Source organism: Pseudorca crassidens, chromosome 7, assembly GCF_039906515.1.
Source record: "Pseudorca crassidens isolate mPseCra1 chromosome 7, mPseCra1.hap1, whole genome shotgun sequence".
Lineage (NCBI taxonomy): Eukaryota > Metazoa > Chordata > Mammalia > Artiodactyla > Delphinidae > Pseudorca > Pseudorca crassidens.
This window is the reverse complement of record NC_090302.1, coordinates 36668056-36690210: the sequence shown is the minus strand read 5'-3', so window position 1 is coordinate 36690210 and position 22155 is coordinate 36668056. Positions and strand designations below refer to the sequence as shown.

Genomic DNA, 22155 nt, shown 5'->3' with positions numbered 1-22155 from the left:
GTGGCGAATTCGGGCCTCGGGCCCTTGTCAGGGGACCGTGTCCGCGGCAGATTCCCTCCAATTTCGGGAGTTGTCCCGGGTGGCACGCCTTCTTTGGGTGTGAGGCAGCGTCTGGCAGAAAGGATTTTAAGACCATTGAAGGTACGTGAAAGGGACAAGTCCTTTTGGTTCAGCCTTGGCTTATGCCCCAGTTCTCAGGCGAACTTGCAGTGTGACCTGGAGCAGATGGTCTCTTCTCTGAGCCTCAGTGACCACATCTGCAAACCTCGGGAGGACCAGGCGTTCCAAGGGCGGTTCCAGCTCTTACATCCTCCGACTCCCCTCTTAGAGAACGCTGGCTGCGGTACTCCGCGGCAGAAGCCGACACACAGCTGGGCCTTAACAAAGAGCCCGGGTCTCGGGCAGGTTCCCGCCCCCAGCAGGTTTTGGAAAGTCTGTGCGGCCGAGGGGCGGGGCTTCAGCACGCCGCAGCCAATCACCAAGGGCCCAGGCCGCCGGGGCGGGGCCTCCGCGAGCTCCGGCGGCGGGCAGGCTGGGTCCGAGCATCCCGCGGCTCCGGACCCCCCGGCCCGGACATGGCGACCGTCCGGGCCTCCCCGCGTGGCGCGCTACTGCTTCTCCTGGCCGTGGCAGGGGTCGCGGAGGTGGCAGGGGGCCTGGACCCAGGCAGTGCGGGTGAGTAACTGCTGGAGCAGCGGTTCGGGGCGGTTCGGAGCGGCCGCCTCAGCGCTCCAAGATGGCGCGGGGCAGGGGGCGGGGGTGCCGGCGACCCCCAGACCCGGCCCAAGTCCGGTGACCCGGGGTCCGGAGGTCCCAGCAGGCTGCAGGAGGAGCTGAGGCGGGACGAGCAGGACCCTTCTCCACGCTCGCTCTCCCCTCCCCGATCTGCTGAACTGGGAGCGGTGACCCGGGTTCGAGGCCTTATTCTGTCACCCATCGAGCAGAGGCCCCCAGCTCAGCCCTTATCCCCTCACCCGGCTCGGGTCACTGTACGAAGAGAGTGAATGCCTTTGCCCAGGATCGTCGCGAGGGTCGGATAGGATTTATGAGGTGCCGCCGCCTTACCCCCGCCCTGGCCAGTTATTGTTGCTTGTTCCTTGACCCGCGGTTCAGAAAGGCCGACCTCGGGCAGCGAGCATTGATGGGCCCTGCAGCCTGCCTGACTTCTGAAGTCTCAGAAGAGAATAGATCCAAGCCTACTAAATCCGATTCTGCTGCCGTTCGCTGTGGGTATGCTGTGTGTCCAAGACAGCGTTGGGCTCTGGCAGCAGACAGATTAAAATCCAGTAAACTGACTCTTTGGGGGCTTACTGGCTTGAGGAAAGTTTAGTTCTTGCTCTAGAGGAATTAGACCACTAGTGGATAGCAAGCTGTTCAGTGCTTATTGAGTGTCTCTCATGTGCTGGGCTTTTAGGAGTTGTTGCCATCTCCTGCTTTCCAGCAGCTCTGGCTAGGAGGTGGGGTGCAACAAGACACGAGCAACTCGAATTCAAGGCAGAAGGGTCCAGAGGAGATGAAGGGCTGTGAGTGCACAGAGGGAGAGAGATGATGGATGATGTCCACCTAGGGCAGGAAGAAAATTGAGTGACGCCCCAACTGCACTAGATATTAAAAGATGGCTGGGATTTATACATGCAAAAGTGGTGGTGAAGTGCATTGCTTACAGGGAGACACACCTAGAAAGAGCAAAATCAGTCTCAAGGTTATAAGGTAGCTTACAATGTTAAAGGTTTTTCTTGTTTTTTTTAAGTCAAGAGTATTTGAAGAAAGGAGAGGATTGTCAGGAACCTGGGGTTAGATAGTTAATTATAATTGGATTCTAACAAGCTGTCAATTAGACAAATCAAAGGAGAGAGAGAGAATGCTGTGTATTCGTGGCTAAATCAGCTTACCTTTCTGGGTCCCATTTTTCTCATTAAGTTAAAGAAATTGAACTAAAGCACTTTCAAAGTTATGGTTCATTAGAAAATTAGTCGTCCATTCTTATTCTACAACTAGTCAATTCTGTGGGAGATAGCAGGGTAGAATATAGTTAAGAATATTTGAACAAATTAGTTAACTTTAGTCTCTTTGTGCTTTAGTATCCACATTTATTGTATACAGAAATTCTCATAGATTTTATTGCGAGAATTGAGGTAATACATGTATAGCATTGAGAATAGCATATAGTAAGCACTGAAATGTTAGCTCTTAAGGTTGGGAAACACTGTACACTGTACCCCTCTCTTATAAATTCGCAAACATGTTAGATTCATAATAATTCGCAAGTATTCCTGTAGTAAAGAAACTTGTTGCTGGGAGAATAGAGAAATGGGGAACTGACTGCTGATGGGTATGGGGTTTCTTTTAGGGTGATGAAAATGTTCAGAATTGGAAAGTGGTGAGCACAATTCTGTAAATGTACTAAAAACAACTGAATTGTGCACTTCAAAAGGATGAATTTTGTGGTATATGATTGTTAAAAGATAAACTGAGGCATATTAAAATGTTAAGAGTTTGAGCAAAAATTGATTTGAATTGGGCAGTGCCAAATGGGAAGTAACAGGAGCTAGGGGAAGGACTTTTATGAAAGAGGTGGAAACAAAGCAAGGAAATATTCGATTGGTTATAGCTTGAGCAGGTGCCTTATTTGAGAAAGTCCAGGTGGCTGTTTGCAATTGATTGTCCTTAGGGTTCTGATTTCTTAACCTTGGGGCACTATAGGCTTAGGTTTTGGCTTGCTTAGGTAGGCTACTGAGGCATTGAAGCTGCCTCAGTCTGATGGCCTCCTTGTTTTATTAATTTAACATGATTTATATCTCAATAAAATTATTATGCAAAGAAAGAAAGAAACTTGTTTGCTTAAAGAACTCTTTTTTTCTTCATAACACCTAATGCACACTTTAGAAAATTCTGGGCTAGATGATTTCTAAAGGACCTACCAATTCAAAAAGTCCATGACAATATAGAGTTTGCATTGTTTGGTAAGAAGAAAAATTCCAAGTTTGATGTAAAAGTGAGATTTGTCCCTTGTACTAAATTCTTAGGCATATATTGCCTGGTTCCTTACATAAAGGGCATTGAGTAATACAATGGACAAAGGCTTCCACTGTGGATTTGTATAAACTGTGGAAAATGTTCTTCAATCCTAAACAAAAATTAAGAACACAATATTAAATTGTATTTCATTGAAGGCCTGACTTACATTCCTGCTCAGACAGTCTTCTTTCCCATCTCCTTACCCCATCCAAAGTTGGGTACTCCTGTCTCCTCTGGTATAAAGCGTTACACAAGTCTCATCCGTTCTGACTTGGAGATTTTTGTTCCTGTTGGGGGAGAGGGGGTGAGGGAAGGAATCATTTGACTTGCTCAATTATTATTTTCTCCTGTGAAGTTTGGCCACACCCTCCTCATTGGAGTAATGCCACACTTCCTATCCTGTGTACTTTCTGGTCTCCTCAACACCCCCAGTTCTCCTCCCCAGCACCTCTAGTGTTCCCTTTGGAGGATGAGATGGAACCCTATGCTGCAGTCTCAGGATCTGTGTGTCGTGGCACCTGATATTAGCTCTGTTTCCATTTAAGATATTTTCTAATAGTACAAAAGAGAGAAAGATGTAACATTAAGGGCTAGGTTTCAATAAGTTGACATTTAAGAAATTATGTAATAGTCAGCCTAGAATCCTGAAAAAGAATGTAATGAATTTTAAGTTAGAAAAAGCAACCGCCTATCTGGAGGAATGTAATAAGAAGCAGATTCTCTTCCCTAAGAACTATCTTGGCCCACACTGTACAAAGAGCTAGAGTTGGTGATAGACCAGATATGACAGTTTATTCTGGTGTGCTACTAAAAGTTTCTATCTTATATCCATAGATTTAAACAGTCTTTCATTAACCATGCTTTTCACCATATGTCACTTCTGGAAGAAAGTGGGACAATATCAAGGAGGTGGTTTTTATTTATTATAAATGTGTTTTTTTAAAAGAGCAAAACAGATACTACAGGGGTTTGTTTATTCAAAAAATATTTGCATGCTTACTATATGCCAGGCACTGTTCTACGTGCAGGGTTGCTGCTCTCAAGGGGCTTACTCTAGCAGAGGGGAGACAGGCAATAAACAGTTAAATAAAATGATTTCTGGTAGGGTTAAATATGCTGTGAAGGAAATACATAGATGGTAGCGTAGAGCAACAGTCCCCAACCGTTTTGGCACCAGGGACCGGTTTCGTGGAAGACAGTTTTTCCACGGGGTGGGGGGCGGGGGGAGGGGGATGGTTGAGTCGGTAATGCTAGCAGTGGGGGAGCAGCAGCTGAAGCTTCACTCGCTCACGCGCCACTCACCTCCTGCTGTGCGGCCCAGTTCCTAACAGGGCCGTTACTAACAGACCATGGGCCACCAGTCCATGGCCAGGGGTTGGGGACCCCTGGCGTAGAGGGGAGTGGTTCTTAACATAGTGATGACAAGAATGGCTTCTTTGAGAAGTTAAGGTTCTGAACTGAAATCTGAAGACCGAAGGTGCTGTCCTTAGAAAAGGCCCGGGTGGAGACCAGGAAGTACATAGGCCCTAAGGCAAGAAAGAACAGTAGGTCAGTATGGTTGCAACATAGTGAGCAGGAGAGTAAACCAGGGCTAGATGGTGCTGGGCCTTGCAAAAAGCCACGTAAGGACTGTGGATTTTATTCTATATGCAAATAAAAACCAATGGACTTTTAAGTAAGAGATAAGTGCTTTGATTTCTATTTTAGATCACGCGGGCTGCTGAATGAAAAAAAGTGATCGTAATAGGGTAGGAGTAAAAGCAGAGCTACTAGAAGCCCATTTAGTAGTCGAAGCAGGAGATAACGTCTTACCGTAGAGTGGTGGTGGAGATAGAAGAGGAGAGAGTCAAGATATATTGCTGTTGGATTGGATGTGGAAGTGAGGGAAGGAGGCAGTAAAGATTATTTATAGATTTTTACCTTGAGCAACTTAGTGAAAAGTAATGCTATTTACTGAGGTTGAGAAGATGGGTAGGACCAAGTTGGAGGGTTGGCAGGTGAGTCAGGAAGAGAATCAAAATTTGCGTTTTTGTATGTGTTTAAGATGGATATAAGGAATAACTCCCCTTGGTCCATTGCTTTCTAAACTTAATTTCATGCCTGTAAGTATTCCATTCAGCAGATATTTGTTAAGGGGTTAATAGTGCCAGACACTGATAGGCACTAGGTATATAATGTGGTAAGCAAAAACAGACATGGTCTCTGCTTTCGTGGGGTTTAAGGTTTAGTGAGAACATCAGACATTAAATATCACCAAAAAGTGTATAATATCTACACTGCTAATATTTATGTGGTTATATTAGTACATATCCATTTATATTCTAAATCTGAATGTATTTGAGGAAAAATGTGATTTAGTCAAGTAACGGGTGCCGTAGAGCACATAGATTACATGAAGAAGACTTCAAGAAAAGTATTAAGAGAAACATTTTGACCATGGACTATACCATTGGGAGCCAGACATTAATATTTTCAGATCCCTTGTTTTACAGGTGGGTGTCCTATGGCATAGAATGGGGAAGGGAATTATCTGAGAGTACTGGGTATTAGCATCTGCAGGGAGGATCTGAGGAGTCATTTGCTTTAGTTGTTTCATAATTATGAATGATAATGTGTTAAGGCTCTTCTGACCCCCAAAAGAACAGAAACCAAGGTTGCTCAGGATTAGGGAGCTAGTTATATAGCATCTAACAGGGAACACATGGAAATCCAAGCATAGGAAATTGAGCACAGCACAACCTCAGGAACTGCTGTGGGAACTGGAAAGCTGCCAGCAACCAAGACTACTTTTAGAGACAGTCTCTCTCTACCTCTCATAGAGTCTGTCTGTACATCTCTTGCATTTCACACTCTCCACCAACCAGCTTCCTCATTTTACTCATGGTTTCTGCACACCATAAAACTTCCTCAGCCCCAGCTCATCTTGACCTTATAGTTGCAGAGCCCACCACCAACTGGCTGTATACCTCTGTGCCTGTGCATATGATTGGGTCCAGCTTATCTTCTGACCTGGGTCAAAAACTCATATGATGTTTGCTAAATCATGGCTTGGTCACCGTGTGAAATATGGTATGGCAGTGGTGTAGTGGGAGAAATAAACTTTTTGTACTTTATTTTCTGATTAAAAAGGCATTGTATAAATAGGAAATTATTATTAACCAATGAATAAATACAAATATTCAAGCTGAGCACTGTGCTAAATGGGTACAAGAAGTTTCTGTTCAATCTGGAGATACCATTAGTACACACATGAAATTATTAGAGTTAAGTGTTAAAGCTTCCAGTTCTGACTGGAATCGTAAGACATTAAATAACCAAAAAACCAACATAGCCTGGAGTTGTTGGAGAAGAAAGGCTTACTAAGAGTTGAGATGAGATTTCAGCCTTGAAAGATGTTTAGGATTTATGTCAGCAGGAAAGAGGGCACTAAGCACTTCAGGCAGAAGGCTGTGTTCAAGGTAAATGTAGGCTTTCCTTGTTAAAAAGTAATAGAAGATCAGGGAAGGGGAGGTAAGAAGATGACTTGGAAAATTTAGAACTAGAATAGCAGGAAGCCACTGTAGGCCCTTAGATTAGAAGAGTGACATCATGAAAGGTCTATTTAAAAAATTAATCTGGCACTCATTGATAATAGAAGAGAATGAGCATAATTGGCTGTTGTAGCAGTGCAGTATGAGGCAAGCAATGGAGAAGGATATCCATCTGTCTAGATAAATAAAGTGGTATGACAAGATGTTAGCAGTGTTGAATCCAGGTGGTGGGTATATAAATAATCATTTTATTGTTTGGCTCTTCCTTGGCTGATGATATATTTTATGTATATACACAAACATATATATCATTGAAGGGATAAATGTGACAATTGTAAGAATGCATTTATAAGTTAAAGTTGCAGTTGTCATTTAAATGTTTTTAAAGTGATTGTCAATTTCCAGGCCATTATAGAAAAAAACATTTGATTAAAAGTAAGATGAGATTTTTAAAATTAATGTATCTTTTTTATTTGAAATGACTGTCTTTTTTATTTGAAATGACTGTTTTCCGCTATCAACTTGGATTTAGTTTTTTCCCCTTCAATAGTGCAGGATATATATATTCTGTTCTAGTAATTCTCTAGGAATACATTAATTAGAAGGAATCTTTATTTTCTTTAGAAAAGAAAACAAGACTGGCTTTTCATTAACCAAATTGAATTACAGCTTTTGGGAGGCTTCTGTGGCAAAATCTCTTTTAACTTCAAAAATCCTATAATTCTGTGAATATTTTAGCTTTAGATTAGGGTGTGTATTTGTTTTTTTTAAATGCTGGTTGGTCTTAGAAGTTGCATTTTTCCCTTGTGGCTGGAGCATGTGCTTCCTGCTTACTTGCCTATCTTTAGTAGACATGTGGTCCAAACCAGCAGACAAACCTTGATGTTTCTAATTATTGGATGATTCTACTCGCATATTTCTAGGTTACATTAATACCTTCTTAAACCCAATATACATGGCCTTTAGTAATCAGTTTTTGGTTTTTATTAATTTTATAATTACAGACTTTTGGAATAAGAATGCAAAATATGACGCTCTTCCTTATGTCTCTAATAAGGATAACACCTGTGCTATTTATTTTCATCCTGTCAATATCAAGTGTTATTTTGAACTAATTTACCTTTATCTGCTCAGTTCCATTTTATGAAAATAACCAGAGTTTTAAACTATTCTTGAAGAGCTAGAAATTAGGTTAGAATTAAAGTATAAAAACAAAACATTTCTAGAATTCACAATGTCTTCTCTTGTATAAACCATTAGGCTTTGGAGAGTTTTTTTGCACTCTAATAGTTCAGTGACCCAATTAATCCATTTTAAAAGCTCTAAAAAAGACAGAGACCTTTAATTGCCACATTAATTGCGTTTGAATCCTCTGCCCTCATTCTTAATGAAGGCATATGACTTGATATCTATTTGTAGATATTTATTTCTTAAAAAATATGCAGTGTTTAAGATTCTAGTAAGTTTTTGTTGTTTCAAAGAAAGAAAAATGTAACGATGACTAAGGTTAAAAATAAAGTGTGGAAAATGTGATGGAGTGTAGGTCCCCTAGCCTGTTCTAGGAGGGTGGCAGTCCTCTCAAGGGAGGAAATGCACTATTACAGAGGAATGCTTGGTTGGGAGGGGAAAGGGCATTATTACCAGAAGACTTCAGGCTGCTCTCTTTAATCCCATTTTGTCAGAAATTTCAGAAGACTTGTGGAAAGACTAGAAGGAAATATGTCAAAATGTCAACACACGTTCTGGCAGGACAGTGGGAATATTAGGTCATTTTTCTTCTTATTTTCCAAATTTTGGGGTTTCTTAATGAAAAAATGAATTATTTTAAAATTTTAACTTTGGTGGTCACTCCACTATAAATTTGACCTTCACCATTAAATAGGAAAAAAACAGGCCTTTATATTTTTAATAAAACCTTTCATTGTTATTGGAGTTTTAATTATGACATGTTTTATGTTTCTGTTCTAAATAGACCTTTGCTCCAAGAAACTTTTTTCCAAAAATCCTTAGGCCCAAGTCAGACTCTTGTCTGCCTGACTGTTTACTTTTTGCTAAGCCTGTGCTTATTGGGACCATATGTTATCCTGAGCTATCTTTGCTCTTGATCAGCTGGATTTTCTGCCCTCGTGTGACCTTTGTTGTTGGAGGATAGTAGAAAGTGGCAACAACTTGAGCACTTCAAAAGAGCACATCAGTATCACACAGGAGACTCCCCCCGCTTTTTTTCCTGCCTGTCTTCTCCATTCTAATGAGGCTGGGGACATAACAGAATCTTAGAAGAGGGGGTCGGCATGGTGTGGCATGGCAGGGGAGAAGGGGTGTTGTGAGAAAGTCTCATGAGTGATTGCGCCCTCCCTCGAGTTAGTAGCTTCTAAGAAAGCAACTACAGCCTATAAACAAGGAATTTTTAAAATTTCTGAAACTTAATGGAATTTCTATATGTTTTTCAGAATTTTAAAGTCAAATGTTTAGAACTTTAAGACAGCTTTTCCCACATAGTATTAGAAAGCCAGCCCCACAGTAGTCTTTTATGAAACTAAATATAGTGATATAATGTCACTATAATATCACTATATATCACAGTAATATCATATACCCTGTCATTGTTTTATGGATTAACAGTGATTGGTTTTGAACTTAAAGGAGTTGGTAAGAGCTAAAGAGGACCTTTTTTATTCATTCATTTCTCCCCAATACTAATCCTACCTTCGATCAAAAAAGCTCTGCTTTCACGTATACTGAAATTATATAGATTTCATTTAAAGAGATTATGTTGCATATATATATATAAAACCATTGTATTGATCTAGCTGCCTGAAATATAATATTTTTATGTCCTTGTCTCTTTTGACTTAGCAGTCTAAACAGTCACTGATCAATGTAGTATCTTTTTTTTCCAGTCAGCATCACTCTAGAATAGTAACATGCCCCTGCTGATTATCTCTATCACCAATTTGTTAATTTCTCTGGGCCCATAATGCTGCTTGGCAAATGTTTCCTTTTCTCTGATATTTCTCTAATTGGCATTCTGAAATGTTAATACGTGGCATGAAAAAAAGTATTCTGTGCTTTGAGAAATCTGTCTACTTAGATCCCTTTTTAGGAGATTAATGATGCATATTAACATATTAAAGCCTACATAAAATCCTACAGAAAAGAATTCTCTTTAATTTTTTAATCCTTTGTTTCCCAATTTATTTGAACATGAAACATTTTCTCTTGAGGGATAGATATTAACAATTCATGAAACAGTGTTTCATAGAACAGAAGTTTGAGAAGCATTTATAGTTGCCTTCTTTATTCTCTACGATGGCTGTTCCAGACCTCTACAACCTCACCTCAAGCCCAACACCATCTCAATCCTTTTTGTTTTCAGACCTAATCTCTACTTCCCTGAGATAATGGAGGCTTACATGTAACATGTCCAAAACAAAATTCACTATCTTTTTATCATTTAACCTTACATTATAGGTATAATAATAGAATATAGCCCATAGGGTAATAATGAGGGTTGAATGAGATAATACATAAAGGAAGCAGTAAAATTCTGGCATGTAGAAAGTACACAGTACCTAGTAACTGCTATTACTAAATGACAGTCTCCCCTATTAGGTTGTAAGCTTCTTGAAGGCAAAAACCACATTCTCCAACACAGCACCGTCCTTGACTTGAAATAGGTACTCAGCAAAGGTTTGTTGAGTTAAAATGGATAGTAATAGTAATAATTGTTGAATAAATGGTTTGTGTAACCATCTGGCTTAGCTTAATCATCATGTTTATTTAACAGTAGGCAACATCAGGTGTTTATTTTTTCTCCCTAGGTGCGCTGTGTTGTAATCATTCAAAGGATAACCAAATGTGCCGCGATGTATGTGAGCAGGTAAGCTTACATAATAATTGTAGAAGATATTATTTAGTATAATTGTTTTGGAGAAATCTGCTGGGCAGCACTTAAAACAAGTGTTCAGAGTTCACATCACCAATAATGGAACAAATTAACGTGTGTCTGCTGACATGATGGAGCACAGTATCTTAAGTAGGATTCTTGCCCAAAATACATAACCAGAATCATGAGGAAACAATAGGGCAAACCCAGATTGAGGGATATTCCTCAAAACAACTGCCTGTACCCTTCAGAGGTATCAGTGTTATAAAAACAAAGGCTGGGCTTCCCTGGTGGCGCAGTGGTTGAGAGTCCACCTGCCGATGCAGGGGACACAGGTTCGTGCCCCGGTCCGGGAAGATCCCACATGCCGTGGAGCGGCTGGGCCTGTGAGCCATGGCTGCTGAGCCTGCACGTCCGGAGCCTGTGCTCCGCAACGGGAGAGGCCACAACAGTGAGAGGCCCGTGTATCGCAAAAATAAAAAAAGAGAGAAAGAAAAACTAACTGGAGATAAATCCTTTTTCATTGTCGTTAGCATTCATAGACTTTACAATCTTGACTATTTGCAGGTAATAATATATGTAATGATTTAAATTTACAGAGACATCAAATTACAATTGCATTAATTAAAGTTGTAGTTGGAAGTGAGCCAACTAGCCTGATGAGTGAACTTGTCAACCCCTCAGCAGCTTTATTTAAAAGATGGCTTTGTCTCTATTTTATGGAATTCTGTGGAGAAGTTTTTGCTACAGTGCTATTCACAAAGTTGTTCTTCACCAATATAAAGGGTATGGCATAGTCTATTTTTCATTGTGGTCAGTTGACTAAAAGCAGTTTATAGGACAGTTTAGAATAGATTTATTGTTTTTTCTTTTCTGTTTTTTTTTTTTCTCCCCTGTACCCTAACAGGTTAACAGCTGGTTTTCTCCATTTTTGATCATTAGACTTGCCGTATTTAGACTTTGTTGATTATTTGCCAAGCTAACCAACCTTTCAAGAAATATTACCTCACCTTAATTTAGATCTTTCCAAAGGTTTTCCGTTTATAAAGGGAAATTGGAAAATATTCTAGACAATTCATAAATCTAGAGGATAAGTTTACCTCCTCTATTTTCTTATTGAAAAAATGCCACAAAACTTTTTTTTTTTTTTTGTCAAATAGATATTCTCCTCAAAAAGTGAATCCCGACTAAAACATCTGTTGCAGCGAGCCCCAGATTATTGCCCTGAAACAATGGTAGGTCTTATTTAACTGAACTATGGAAGCTTTTGTCTAATGAAGCACTCTAATGAGTTACTTTAGATTTAGCAAATCTTTCAGTGTGATTGGGGTTTGTGGTCAAAGTAAAATGTTAGATTTAACTAGGTACTTTAAAAAGATCTTCACACAAATTGCTAGATAGAATATTGTTTTTCATTGTTTATTTTATACCTATGATGTAGGTATATGACATATTCCAGTCTTTAAATTTCATTATAATAGTTTATCTGGAATTGGGAATTTTACTTATTATCATATTTTGACAATTTTATGAAAACCATAATAACTAAGTCTTACATATATTTTGATTTTTAAAAAGTTGGATTTGGGGTAAGGGAAAATGTGTGACTTCTCATTACTTCTGTCTTCCCATTTTCTGGTATATTATAGATACATTGCATGCCTGTCTGAATGTATTGCATGCATGTAACTTAAAATGCCTCTAATGCATGGGCCATCCTCAGCGTTTGGGATACTCCTGAGCCAGGCTAAGAAAGTCTGAGCTGGCATGAGGGAGCCTCCTTAGATAAGGTAGCTTGGGTTAAATGGGGGGGAAGGTTGATGATCAAACAGTTCTGACTGACATATTTTCCTTTAGTCACTCAACAGGCACTTTTATCTCTGTGCTTGGAAACAGTTATCCTAGTAAGCATCCTGAGTAACCATATTTGTCCTTAGTACTCTCAGATGGAAAGATGGGAAAGCAGCAAGCAGCATTTTTACATCTCAGTTCTGTTTTTTCTTCCCTGAAAAGCTGGTTGATACTCATATAGTTCTAGATCATTGATTGTGTAGACACAAACATAATCAAATTAGCTATACATAATTTCTGTAGAAATTTTCATATTTAGGAACTGGTTATCTACATAAAAGTCTTTTGGTGATTACAATTTTAGGTTGAAATTTGGAGTTGTATGAATTCATCTTTGCCAGGTAAGCAATAGAACTGCAACATTTAGCGCTTTATTTTTTGAAACTTATTTTGTGATTGTAAAATCTGTGTCATAGTCCTGAAACCTAATGTTTACCCTTGAATTTCTATCCTCTCCTTCCTGTAGGCACCCAAATTTTCAAATGTATAATTAATTCTCATTCACTCAGTCCTTAATGGTACTCTTGTCTCCACTTCTACCATTCTATTGAAACTGGTCTTTGAAAGATCAACAGGATCTCTTGGTTCCTAGATCTTATGGCTTTTTCTCAGTACTTATTCTCTTTGACTTCCCTGTGACACTTGATATGATTGACCACTCCCTCCTTGTGACCTCACCTTGGCCTTGTGACTTTGCCCTCTCTTATCCCCACCTCCCCCACACACTGTCCCCCCCATAACTACCACAGTTGTTTCTGTGTGTGGTCCTCTTCCCTTCTCTCTCCACATTCACCCTGGTAACCACATTCCTTCCCAGAACTGTTATCTAATCAGCTCTGGGAAGATAACTTTCAAATCCAAGTCATTGTTCATGACCTCTACACGTCTTTACCTGGATCTATGCATCCAGGTGGCATCTGAAGTGCCAATTCAAAACCAAACTCATCTTATAACTGCTTTCTCTTGTGAATGACACTCTAGACTGGAAGCCCTCAAGTCATTATCTCTGATAGCTTTTTCTTTTTAGCTCATTGACTCTCTTCTTGTAAAATCTTGCATCTATCCTCACTATTCCTAGTTCAAGCCTTTATGATTACACCTTTGGGGTAGATTATTGCAATAACCTTGTAACTGGTGTTTCAATACACCATAGCTGTCCTCCCCACCCCCTTCAAAAAAAATCCCTCCGGGGATATCCACTTCCATCGGAATAAAGGTCAAACTCCCTAGCCTGGTATTCATGGTCTCCTAGGATTAAAGCTCATTTTCCAGTCCTGGTTAAAGCCAGTGCCTTGAAAAAAAGGGGCTATATCTTATGTTTCTCTGAATTCTGAAGGCTCTCACACTGTTTTAAGTTTTCATTTCAAACAAAGTGGACTATTTGCTTCCTAGAATTGCCCACGTCCTTGCTTGTTCTCCCAGTTATCCCTCTCCCTAGTGTCTGCAATTATATATATGTGTGTATTGTTCCTATCAAATTGTAATCTCCATAAAGGGATAAATCATATATTTTATCTATCTCATAGCCCACAAAATACCTAATAGAGTGTCTTGTACATAATAGGGGTTCAGTGAATGTAAATGCTTGTTGAATAATTTAATATTTTCTAAGAGGCACTGGATATGTGAAAACAGCAGTAAAATGCATTATGGTGTAAAAGTTCACAGAGTTTATGACCTACATTGATTCCATTCAAAATTCTTTCTAGAATATGAGTGATTCTGAATAGCAAGCAGCAAAGATTGAGAGGAAGCTAACTATACTAGGCAATGGGACTAGATGGGAGTCTGTTGCCCTTTATACCATTAAAACATGTAGGGTTATAGAAGCTTATGATATGCAGGATTTTTAGCCAGTTTTAACAATTGGGATGGTTTATGATTATATTTTGAGAGCTTTGTCTGTCCATGGGCCATTTGTTTGCTTTGGTTTGTTTTTTAGCAGAATACTTCTATTTGTTATATTAGGTCTTAGTTTCGTGTAGAGAACTATGTTACATATTGCCTTGAATCCCTGACATTTTTAAAAAATGGAAATAATAATCTAATGTACATGTGGATTTGCAGATCTATGTATTATATGGAAGCAGCCTAAAGCATTTCTTAAAAGAGATAAGAAGGAATTTGTAGCATTCCTACAAGTGAATCTTTTCTTTTTTCATAATTATTACTTATATCTCCTAATTTTATCCTAGGAGTTATTCATTGACATTTATGATTGCAAAAAGGGATCTGAAAATTGCATTAGAACACTTTGTAATTTTATCACCTTTTGGTATCACTGTAATTTGGTTGGAGAAATAGAGCTATGCATAAATTGAACCAGAATAGTCATTTTGCCCCACAATAAAGTATACCCATCAAAGTCAGTCATGGCTCACAGGAGATGTTCCTGTTTGTTTACTAAATATCAGTTTTTAAACAGCTTCATGTGTTTTATGATATTCTAGGTATTTAATATTTTGAATGTTGGAATACAATAATACTCATGCCCTTTTTTGTTTGTTGGCTTATTAAGTTAAATTGGAATCCTTTCCTCTTCTGGTTCATAGTCCAAAGGTGAAGAAAGCCTCTCATTGCTTTCCTTAGCCTGTATGTCCTCTAGAGATTCTTAGATTACCTAAGAGTGAGAATGAGCTAAAGAGAGTTTAGGGTGGGCAGGGAGAAGAGGGAAAAAAACAAAGGACCTGGTAATTATGCTGTGAGGGACCCTGAGAAGACTGATAGCATTGAGAGTAAGGGTGGGAGGAGGGGCTTCATACTTTGAGACCCTGCTATCTAAGCTAGCTTTCTTATGGACACCTGCTTTGACTTGTAGTGGTATCCATGAACCAGTTTGGCACTCTATTTGTGTTTGTCACTACTTATGACCAAAACATTTGAACATTTTCTTTTTAAGGTGTGTTTAAGAAGTCTGATGGCTGGGTTGGCTTAGGCTGCTGTGAACTGGCTATTACCTTGGAGTGTCGACAGGCATGCAAGCAGGTAACACTTGGCAATCAGGCTCTTAAGCAGCGTGGAGTAAAGTTTCAGTTTCGGCTGTGTCTTGGACCTAGCCTACCTCATATCTTTGGAGAGGTGACCCATAAAAGCTGCAAATTTAGCATTTCTTACATGGACCATTTCCTTTTAGACATGCTGCCTTTTCAGTTATGGCTGTTGCATGTAAGACCCTCAGCCTTCTCTTATTCTTTCTTAACTTCTATCTGCCACACAAAGAAAGAATATGATAGGAATCAAGGCCTTTTGTATTCTGCCTATGGTCATGCTTAGTCAGTGCTGAATGACTCCAAATGGTCGTGTAAATTTCAGGCATGCTTGGATGAGAGCAGTTGACACAGTTGGCTTATTTTGCTTTCATCTTCCCTCTGTCGTTCATCATGGGTTTACTCTGAGTATGTTCTTTTATACCTTCTCTGCCCCTAAGGTGAGCCTGACTCCTACAGTGAATTATGACTTCTCTTTGATTTGATATATCTCAGGTCCAATTCAAGTTAGGCCCCTGAACTCTTCCTCACTGTATGTTTTTCATAGTGGTTCCTCAGAGTGCTGTGGAAAAACTGGTCTCCTGGCTCCTCATACTCCAAATGGTGGGAGTATGGAAAACTGGGAAATTTAAGTGTCCCTAAAACTAAACGGGAAAGCCTTCTCTTATTTTCTCCTTCTAGTGACTGGTCTCTAGACAGGAGTATATGAGACATGGTGATGCCTTCACTTTCATACAGACCACTGAGCCACACTCTTTGGGCAGCACATAGCCTAGCTATCTGCTGTTCTCCTCCAGGCATTGAGATGAAACTGAGTTGTAGAGCATTTGAGCTGTAGTACATCTAGTGGGCCACAGAATAGTTGCCAGTCCATTCTGCTTCTTGCTTTCCCTGTCCTCATCAGCTGGTCTATTCAGAATTGCATGAGCCTAGGTGATAGAACGGGAGGAAATAGAACAAGGAACCAGAGTCCATGGCTCTGGAACTCCGTCTCTAAGTGAGGATTATCATCATGTGGAAGAACAGCCACCCCTCAGCAGATTTGTTTTGGCTTGTTTTTTATAGAAAGTGTATACTTAAATGTAGTAAATAACTTTCTATTTTTCTGTCTGTCAGTTTCCTCATCTGTAGAAGGAATAATATCTTCTACATAAACTTGTTAAGAAAATTACATAAAAATAACTTATTAATTGCCTGGCATTGCCTTTCACTCTTTAGTTGTCTCCTCTGTTATATATGGATCTTGGCTCATATGGGAACTTAAAACGTGAAGGGTTAAAGAAAAAGCAAACTATAAATGCCCTAGCAAAGCTTCACAAGAAAATTCACTGCAGCAGAGCTTCAGAGCTTCACAAGAAAATTTGCTACAGAATGGAATTCAGCTTAAAAAAAAAGTCCTCTGATTTACATTTCCTTCAAAGTTATCTAGTTTCTGAAATAACAAAAGGACTGTGTCATTATGTGAGATTAAAGCCATAAAAGTGAGAGTGAAATTCTAGCATATCTGGAGCTAATGTTTGTTTAATGTGGATTAAATAAATTAATGCAGAAATTTGTTATTTTTTAGGCATCTTCAAAAAATGATATTTCCAGAGTTTGCAGAAAAGAATATGAGGTATGCATTTTATTTAACAAATTTGGATAGACTAATTAGATGTTACCAGAATTGATAAAATCACTCAAATTTTAAAAATGAATTCATCGTTAAATAAATTGCCTTTTACTTTACAGAAAATATGGCGTTGAGAAAAATGTCATTTACCTTTTTTTAGAAATGTTATAATTTTAATTAACTTGTTGAAATTAAACGTTAATTTGAAAGAAATGCCTAAATCACATATACAGAGGATTTAACCTATGATGTTTTCATAATAAAGCAACTGGTTGTATCCAAGGTTGTAAAATAGTTTTTCTTAGGTTCCATATCCTCTTTTGCCCCTTTTCCTATACCTTGATCCATCCAGGTATCCACTTTTATCAACTACCTCTAATTGGAAGAAACAAAATCACATTGCTAGTGTGAGTAGCTTCAGACTTTCCTAGCATCTTACATTTGGGGGGGAAAGGTACATACCAAATTACAAAGGCTATTAAATCTGAAGGACTCTTGTCTCCCAATGGTGGTGTTTCAAGCACTGTGGTATCTAGATTGGGTGTGGGGGGGAACAGGTTGAGGAGGGGCAGAGGTAGAGGAGGTATTTCACATCAGACAAATATGTACAAAAGATTGTCCCTAATGTGATAGAGCTCCTCACTGGGACTACTTTGTTCAGTTCCTAGAACTTCATTGTTAAGTATGACAATATTATTTTTTATAGTGTAAGACCGTGTAATTAAGAATACTTAAGCACATATGCCTCATTCATCATTTGTATGTATAAACATTGAGATTCCTATTGCTTTTAATAGTCTGTATTCTCTTGGAGAAGAAAGATAGAACAACTCTCTTAACTGCTTCTAGATTATAGTTCTAATTTTTTTTTCTTTTCTCAAAGCCTGTAATTATAGCTCTCGATTAATATTTTGGAATTGGAAAAATCTTATTTATCCTTTGTTCCTTTGTACTATTGCTAAGTTATATCTGTTTCTCTGAAGACAAATTTCCAAATTAACTGCAACTCTTTTCTGTTCTTATTGAAAAGAGCCTTTCTACAAAGAAGTAAAAGATCTTTCTTTTTTTTCTTATCTCTCTACCTTTGAAATAACTAGTTTTAGTTTCTCTTGAACAAAGTGGCTAACTGTGATAATTCCTTCTTTTCTCCCACATGATGTCTGACACTGTCCATCTCCTGTAGCCTGTCCTCCATTATTTTAGTGTGCTTCCTTCTCTTGTCTGGATTTCTGCATTGCCCTAGGAAGTCTGCCAGTATGTGTTGATGAAGGACGGGACAGGAAAGGTAAGAGAGATAAACACTGTCCTATGAGAGAAATACTAAGAGTAGTTTACCTTTTCCAGTCTATCCTCCCCTATTTGGCCTAGAATTAAGCAACTATCTTCCAAAAATATACATGCCAAGAAGGTTCTTTCGCATATATATAAACGTAAAATATATATATGTAATACATATATGTAAAGTATACATGTGTTTTATATATATATGTGTGTGTTATATATATATAAAACTGTACAAATTATTCAAGATTCAATTTGATTTTTTATGTTATTTAGAAATAAAAAGAGAGACAAGAGCACTTTAACACAGAAAGAAGTTTCTGCATTATAAGCCCCAAATAACAGTCACTCTCACTGAATTGTTAAAGTCTAGTCTAGACATAATGGCTATTTGTTATAAAGTGAATTGGGTAACATTGGTGTAGTGCAACCTATTTTAACTGGATTAGTTGCTTATCAACATTAGAATAATTTATAAAACTAGGCTTTTGGTACCTTTTCCTTAACACTGGAGTGGTCCCTGGAAGTGAATTTCCAGATGTGTAAGCTATTCCTTTAGGCTTACAACTTTAGGAGTTAACATTTACCCTGAAGGATGGTGTTGTGCAGTTTGACTAGAGATTCAGAGAATGAGCGGTTATATTTGAAGGAGCTAATGTTTATCTTTACTGATAAGCTGCTGCAGAATCCCCTTCGAGGGGATTTCCTGAGAAATTTACTTACATGAATAAAGTTTAAAATTTTTATGCCATTTAAGATTGTTTTGTTCCAACCAAGCTAAGATAAACTAGTGAAATGTAAAGCATTTTTATGTGTGGTTTTATAGTATCTGGTTTCTTTTTAGGCAAATCAACAAATATTTATTGAATAGTGAGAGGCAGTTTTATTATATTAGAAAGAAAACAAACTTTCGGGAATTCCCTGGTGGTCCAGTGGTTAGGACTCCATGCTTCCACTGCAGGGGGCATGGGTTCGTTTCCTGGTCGGGGAGCTAAGATCCCTCATAGCTGCTCAGCATGGCCAAAAATATATAAATAAAATAAAATTATCTTAAAAAAAGAAAGAAAACAAACTTTGAAGTCAGACCTATGTTAGAATTATGGTTAAGCTACATATAGCTCAACTTCAAATACTAAAGAATTATACCTGAGTCAAGATAGTTAAAATATGTACTGAACATGCAAGAACTCAAGGAAATTGGAAAGCAGACTGAGCATGTTGGGAGTTAACAGGGAAAACTTTGCAAAAGAGAGGCCTGAAAGGATTGGTAAAATTTGGGTCAGAAGACTGGATCAACAGCATGTTAGCAAAAATGCACATGACTGAGGTGGGGGGTGAAAAAGAAGATAGGCCTATTTTGGGCTGAGAATCTGCTTGGATAGGAAAGTGGGACCAGATCCTGGAAAAATGATATTTTGGGGCTCAGCCCATTATTTAGTAGAGGGAGATGATAAAGATTCTGTGATAGGAGACCAACATAACAAATAAAAGTCCAATATTTTAAAAAGCTTCAAGTGTTAGGTATGTGCAGGCTAAGTTTTAGATCCCCCAAGTTCCTCTAACTTAGCTAAAAACAAATAAGGCCCACAACTAGGATGATAGCAATAAAATCGAGTATTTGGGAATAAATCAGAGATTTGAAGGTAGAGTCCGTCATTCAGGATTTGTTATAAAGGATTGAATATAGGAGATGATGTTCAGGGAAATATAAAAAACAATTAGTGAATTGGGAGATAGGACTAAAGAAGTTATATGGAAAAGCAGCGCAGGATAGGCTGAAAGAGAGTTTAAGGAACATGGAGAATAGAGGAAGTATTCTAATTGGAATACTCAAAGAAGAAGAAAGAATGTGGGACAGAGGCAGTGTTTAAAGAAGCCCAAGAAATCTCCAGCAGGATTTTTTTTTAAATCCATACGTTACAGACAGACCTCATAGCCACAGGTCTTAAAAGCAGTCAGGAAAAAAGACATTGTCTTCAAAGGAGGTCAACAGCTGATTTTTCAGTAGCAGTAGAGGAAGCCAGGAACAGTGGAATGATACCTAAACTGTTCTGAGAGAAAATAACTGTCATATCCAGCAAAAATATTTTTCAAGAAAGAAGGCAAAATTAAGGTATTTCCATATGACAAAAACAGAGAATTGCCAGTACTGGACCCTTGCTAGAAATCCTTCTTTAAAGGAAGTTCTAAAATATCTATAATTATTTGAGATGCAAAGGAAAATGAGAACAATAAAAATACAAAGTGACTAAGTTAAAACACACACAGGTTGTATAAAACAGTAATAATTTATTATTGAGTTTAAAAAAAAGAGAAAATACACAGCAAAGATAGCATATACATTGGGAAGGGATTTTAAAGAAATTGAAGTACATTGTTAGGTCTTTTTAAGTGTAAAAACCCATATCTCAGAGGTAGTTAGGAATACCAGACTAAAGATGAGGAGAGATCATGCCCAAAGTCAACCATGAAGTGACTCTTGAACGTTGAGAGTGAAAGAAAGCTTTATGAAAGAAAAAATATAGAAAAAATAGAAAGCTGATTTTGAAAATCGTTTTTAGGGAATGGAAAGAGAAGGAGCCATGTACTGATCTGACATTCAATGAGAATATTAGATTGAGATATTCCAAGAAAAAGAGAAATTCTTATTAGTGAAAGTGTTCAAAGCAAAGATTTACTGGATAAATACATTGTGGAGGGGATTTCTGCAATGGATAGGAGATTTGGCTATTCTCCCATCTTTGCAGTTCTCTTATTCTGACTCATACCTATGAAAGAGTACCACCTTCAGAAATTGAGAATACTTCTTTCAGAATCACACACATTTGGTTAGAGCTATCAAAATCAACCAGTGGCTTGATAACTCCATCACAGATGTGTTCAAGTGTCATGGGCATGCTTGGTTCTAGGTTAGCCATGCGTTTTCACAGGCTTGGTCTTGGCCCATCTAGAAGTATTTATCAGGCCACATGCACTCATGGATGTATGATACTAGACCAGGGATGATATTTAAAATATTAAACAACTGGAATGACCGGCACCAACAATCAAAACAAATGCTGGATATAAACTACAGCCATACTAGTTTAGCCATACTAGGGCAAATTGGCTGATTAGAACTAAAGTAAAAACTTAATCATGTTTTCCATGAGGTGTGAGACATCTAGTGTAATACTTTTTGCATAGTCTTTGTCTATAGCTGGCTGAAAACATTTTCTTCTAGCCACCAAGATGGTGGTTAAAAACAAAAATTGGTTGTTGATAGTGATTTTCTTGAATGTCAGAATAAACATCAAGATGATATGAGGCTGGTGTATTTCCAGAGACCTGGCAGTGTCTGTAACATGATGAGACAAATTTTAGTTTCAGGTTCATAAACCCATTTCATACCTTTATGTCACACCTTACCTGCCGTTCTCTAACATAATGGCCATAAATATATATACCTTTCCATTTGCTGCATGAGCCACTGAAATACAGTGTTGCAAATTTGTCCTCAGACTTTTGTGCTTTTACTTTTTTATTCCTTCTTTCACAGATCCTTCTCTGCGCTTTTCTTTATATTGTTTTCAGAAATGTGATTTTCATTTCTCTCCTTTCTTCCTAGCTTTCTTCAGTCCAGTTCCTTGATGTTATTTCATTAAGGAAGTTGAGAAACTATGAAGGAAAGTCAGTAGGAGATATTTTTGTGAGGATTTGCTTTTTTTTTTTTTCTTTTTAAGCTTAATCCATTTAAGTTTTAAACTAAACTGTTGCTAAAGAAAACTAAAATAATGTTCTGTCCTGGGGCTCTGGTTCTCTGAGAATGCTGAGATAAAATTAAGACTCTGAGGATATTAAAAAGAGGCTCTAAGAACCACAAAAACAAAGATGGTCAGCCTTGTGAGTGCCAGGCTCAGGTCTGTCAGCACTATCCTATCAACACACAGCTAAATGCATAAGAGTGCAGGTATGTGTTAAATTTTATTTTTTGAATATTCACATGTTCAA

At 38.4% G+C, this 22155-nt stretch overlaps 1 protein-coding gene across 3 annotated transcripts in view; it reads left to right on the top strand.

The window, feature by feature from the left end:
• The first annotated feature begins 513 nt into the window (after positions 1-513).
• Positions 514-22155, top strand: part of RECK (reversion inducing cysteine rich protein with kazal motifs) — a 71811-nt gene continuing 50169 nt past the window's right edge. For 2 of the 3 annotated variants that reach the window (XM_067743958.1, XM_067743957.1), the window contains exons 1-6: positions 514-675; positions 10370-10428; positions 11595-11669; positions 12590-12626; positions 15185-15270; positions 16840-16887. In XM_067743958.1, the coding sequence (XP_067600059.1) occupies positions 576-675; positions 10370-10428; positions 11595-11669; positions 12590-12626; positions 15185-15270; positions 16840-16887 (405 nt within the window). In that variant the 5' untranslated portion in view covers positions 514-575. Of the gene's footprint in view, positions 676-10369; positions 10429-11594; positions 11670-12589; positions 12627-15184; positions 15271-16839; positions 16888-18067; positions 18170-22155 lie in introns of those variants that run through there. The other variant, XM_067743959.1, reaches the window with a different exon arrangement.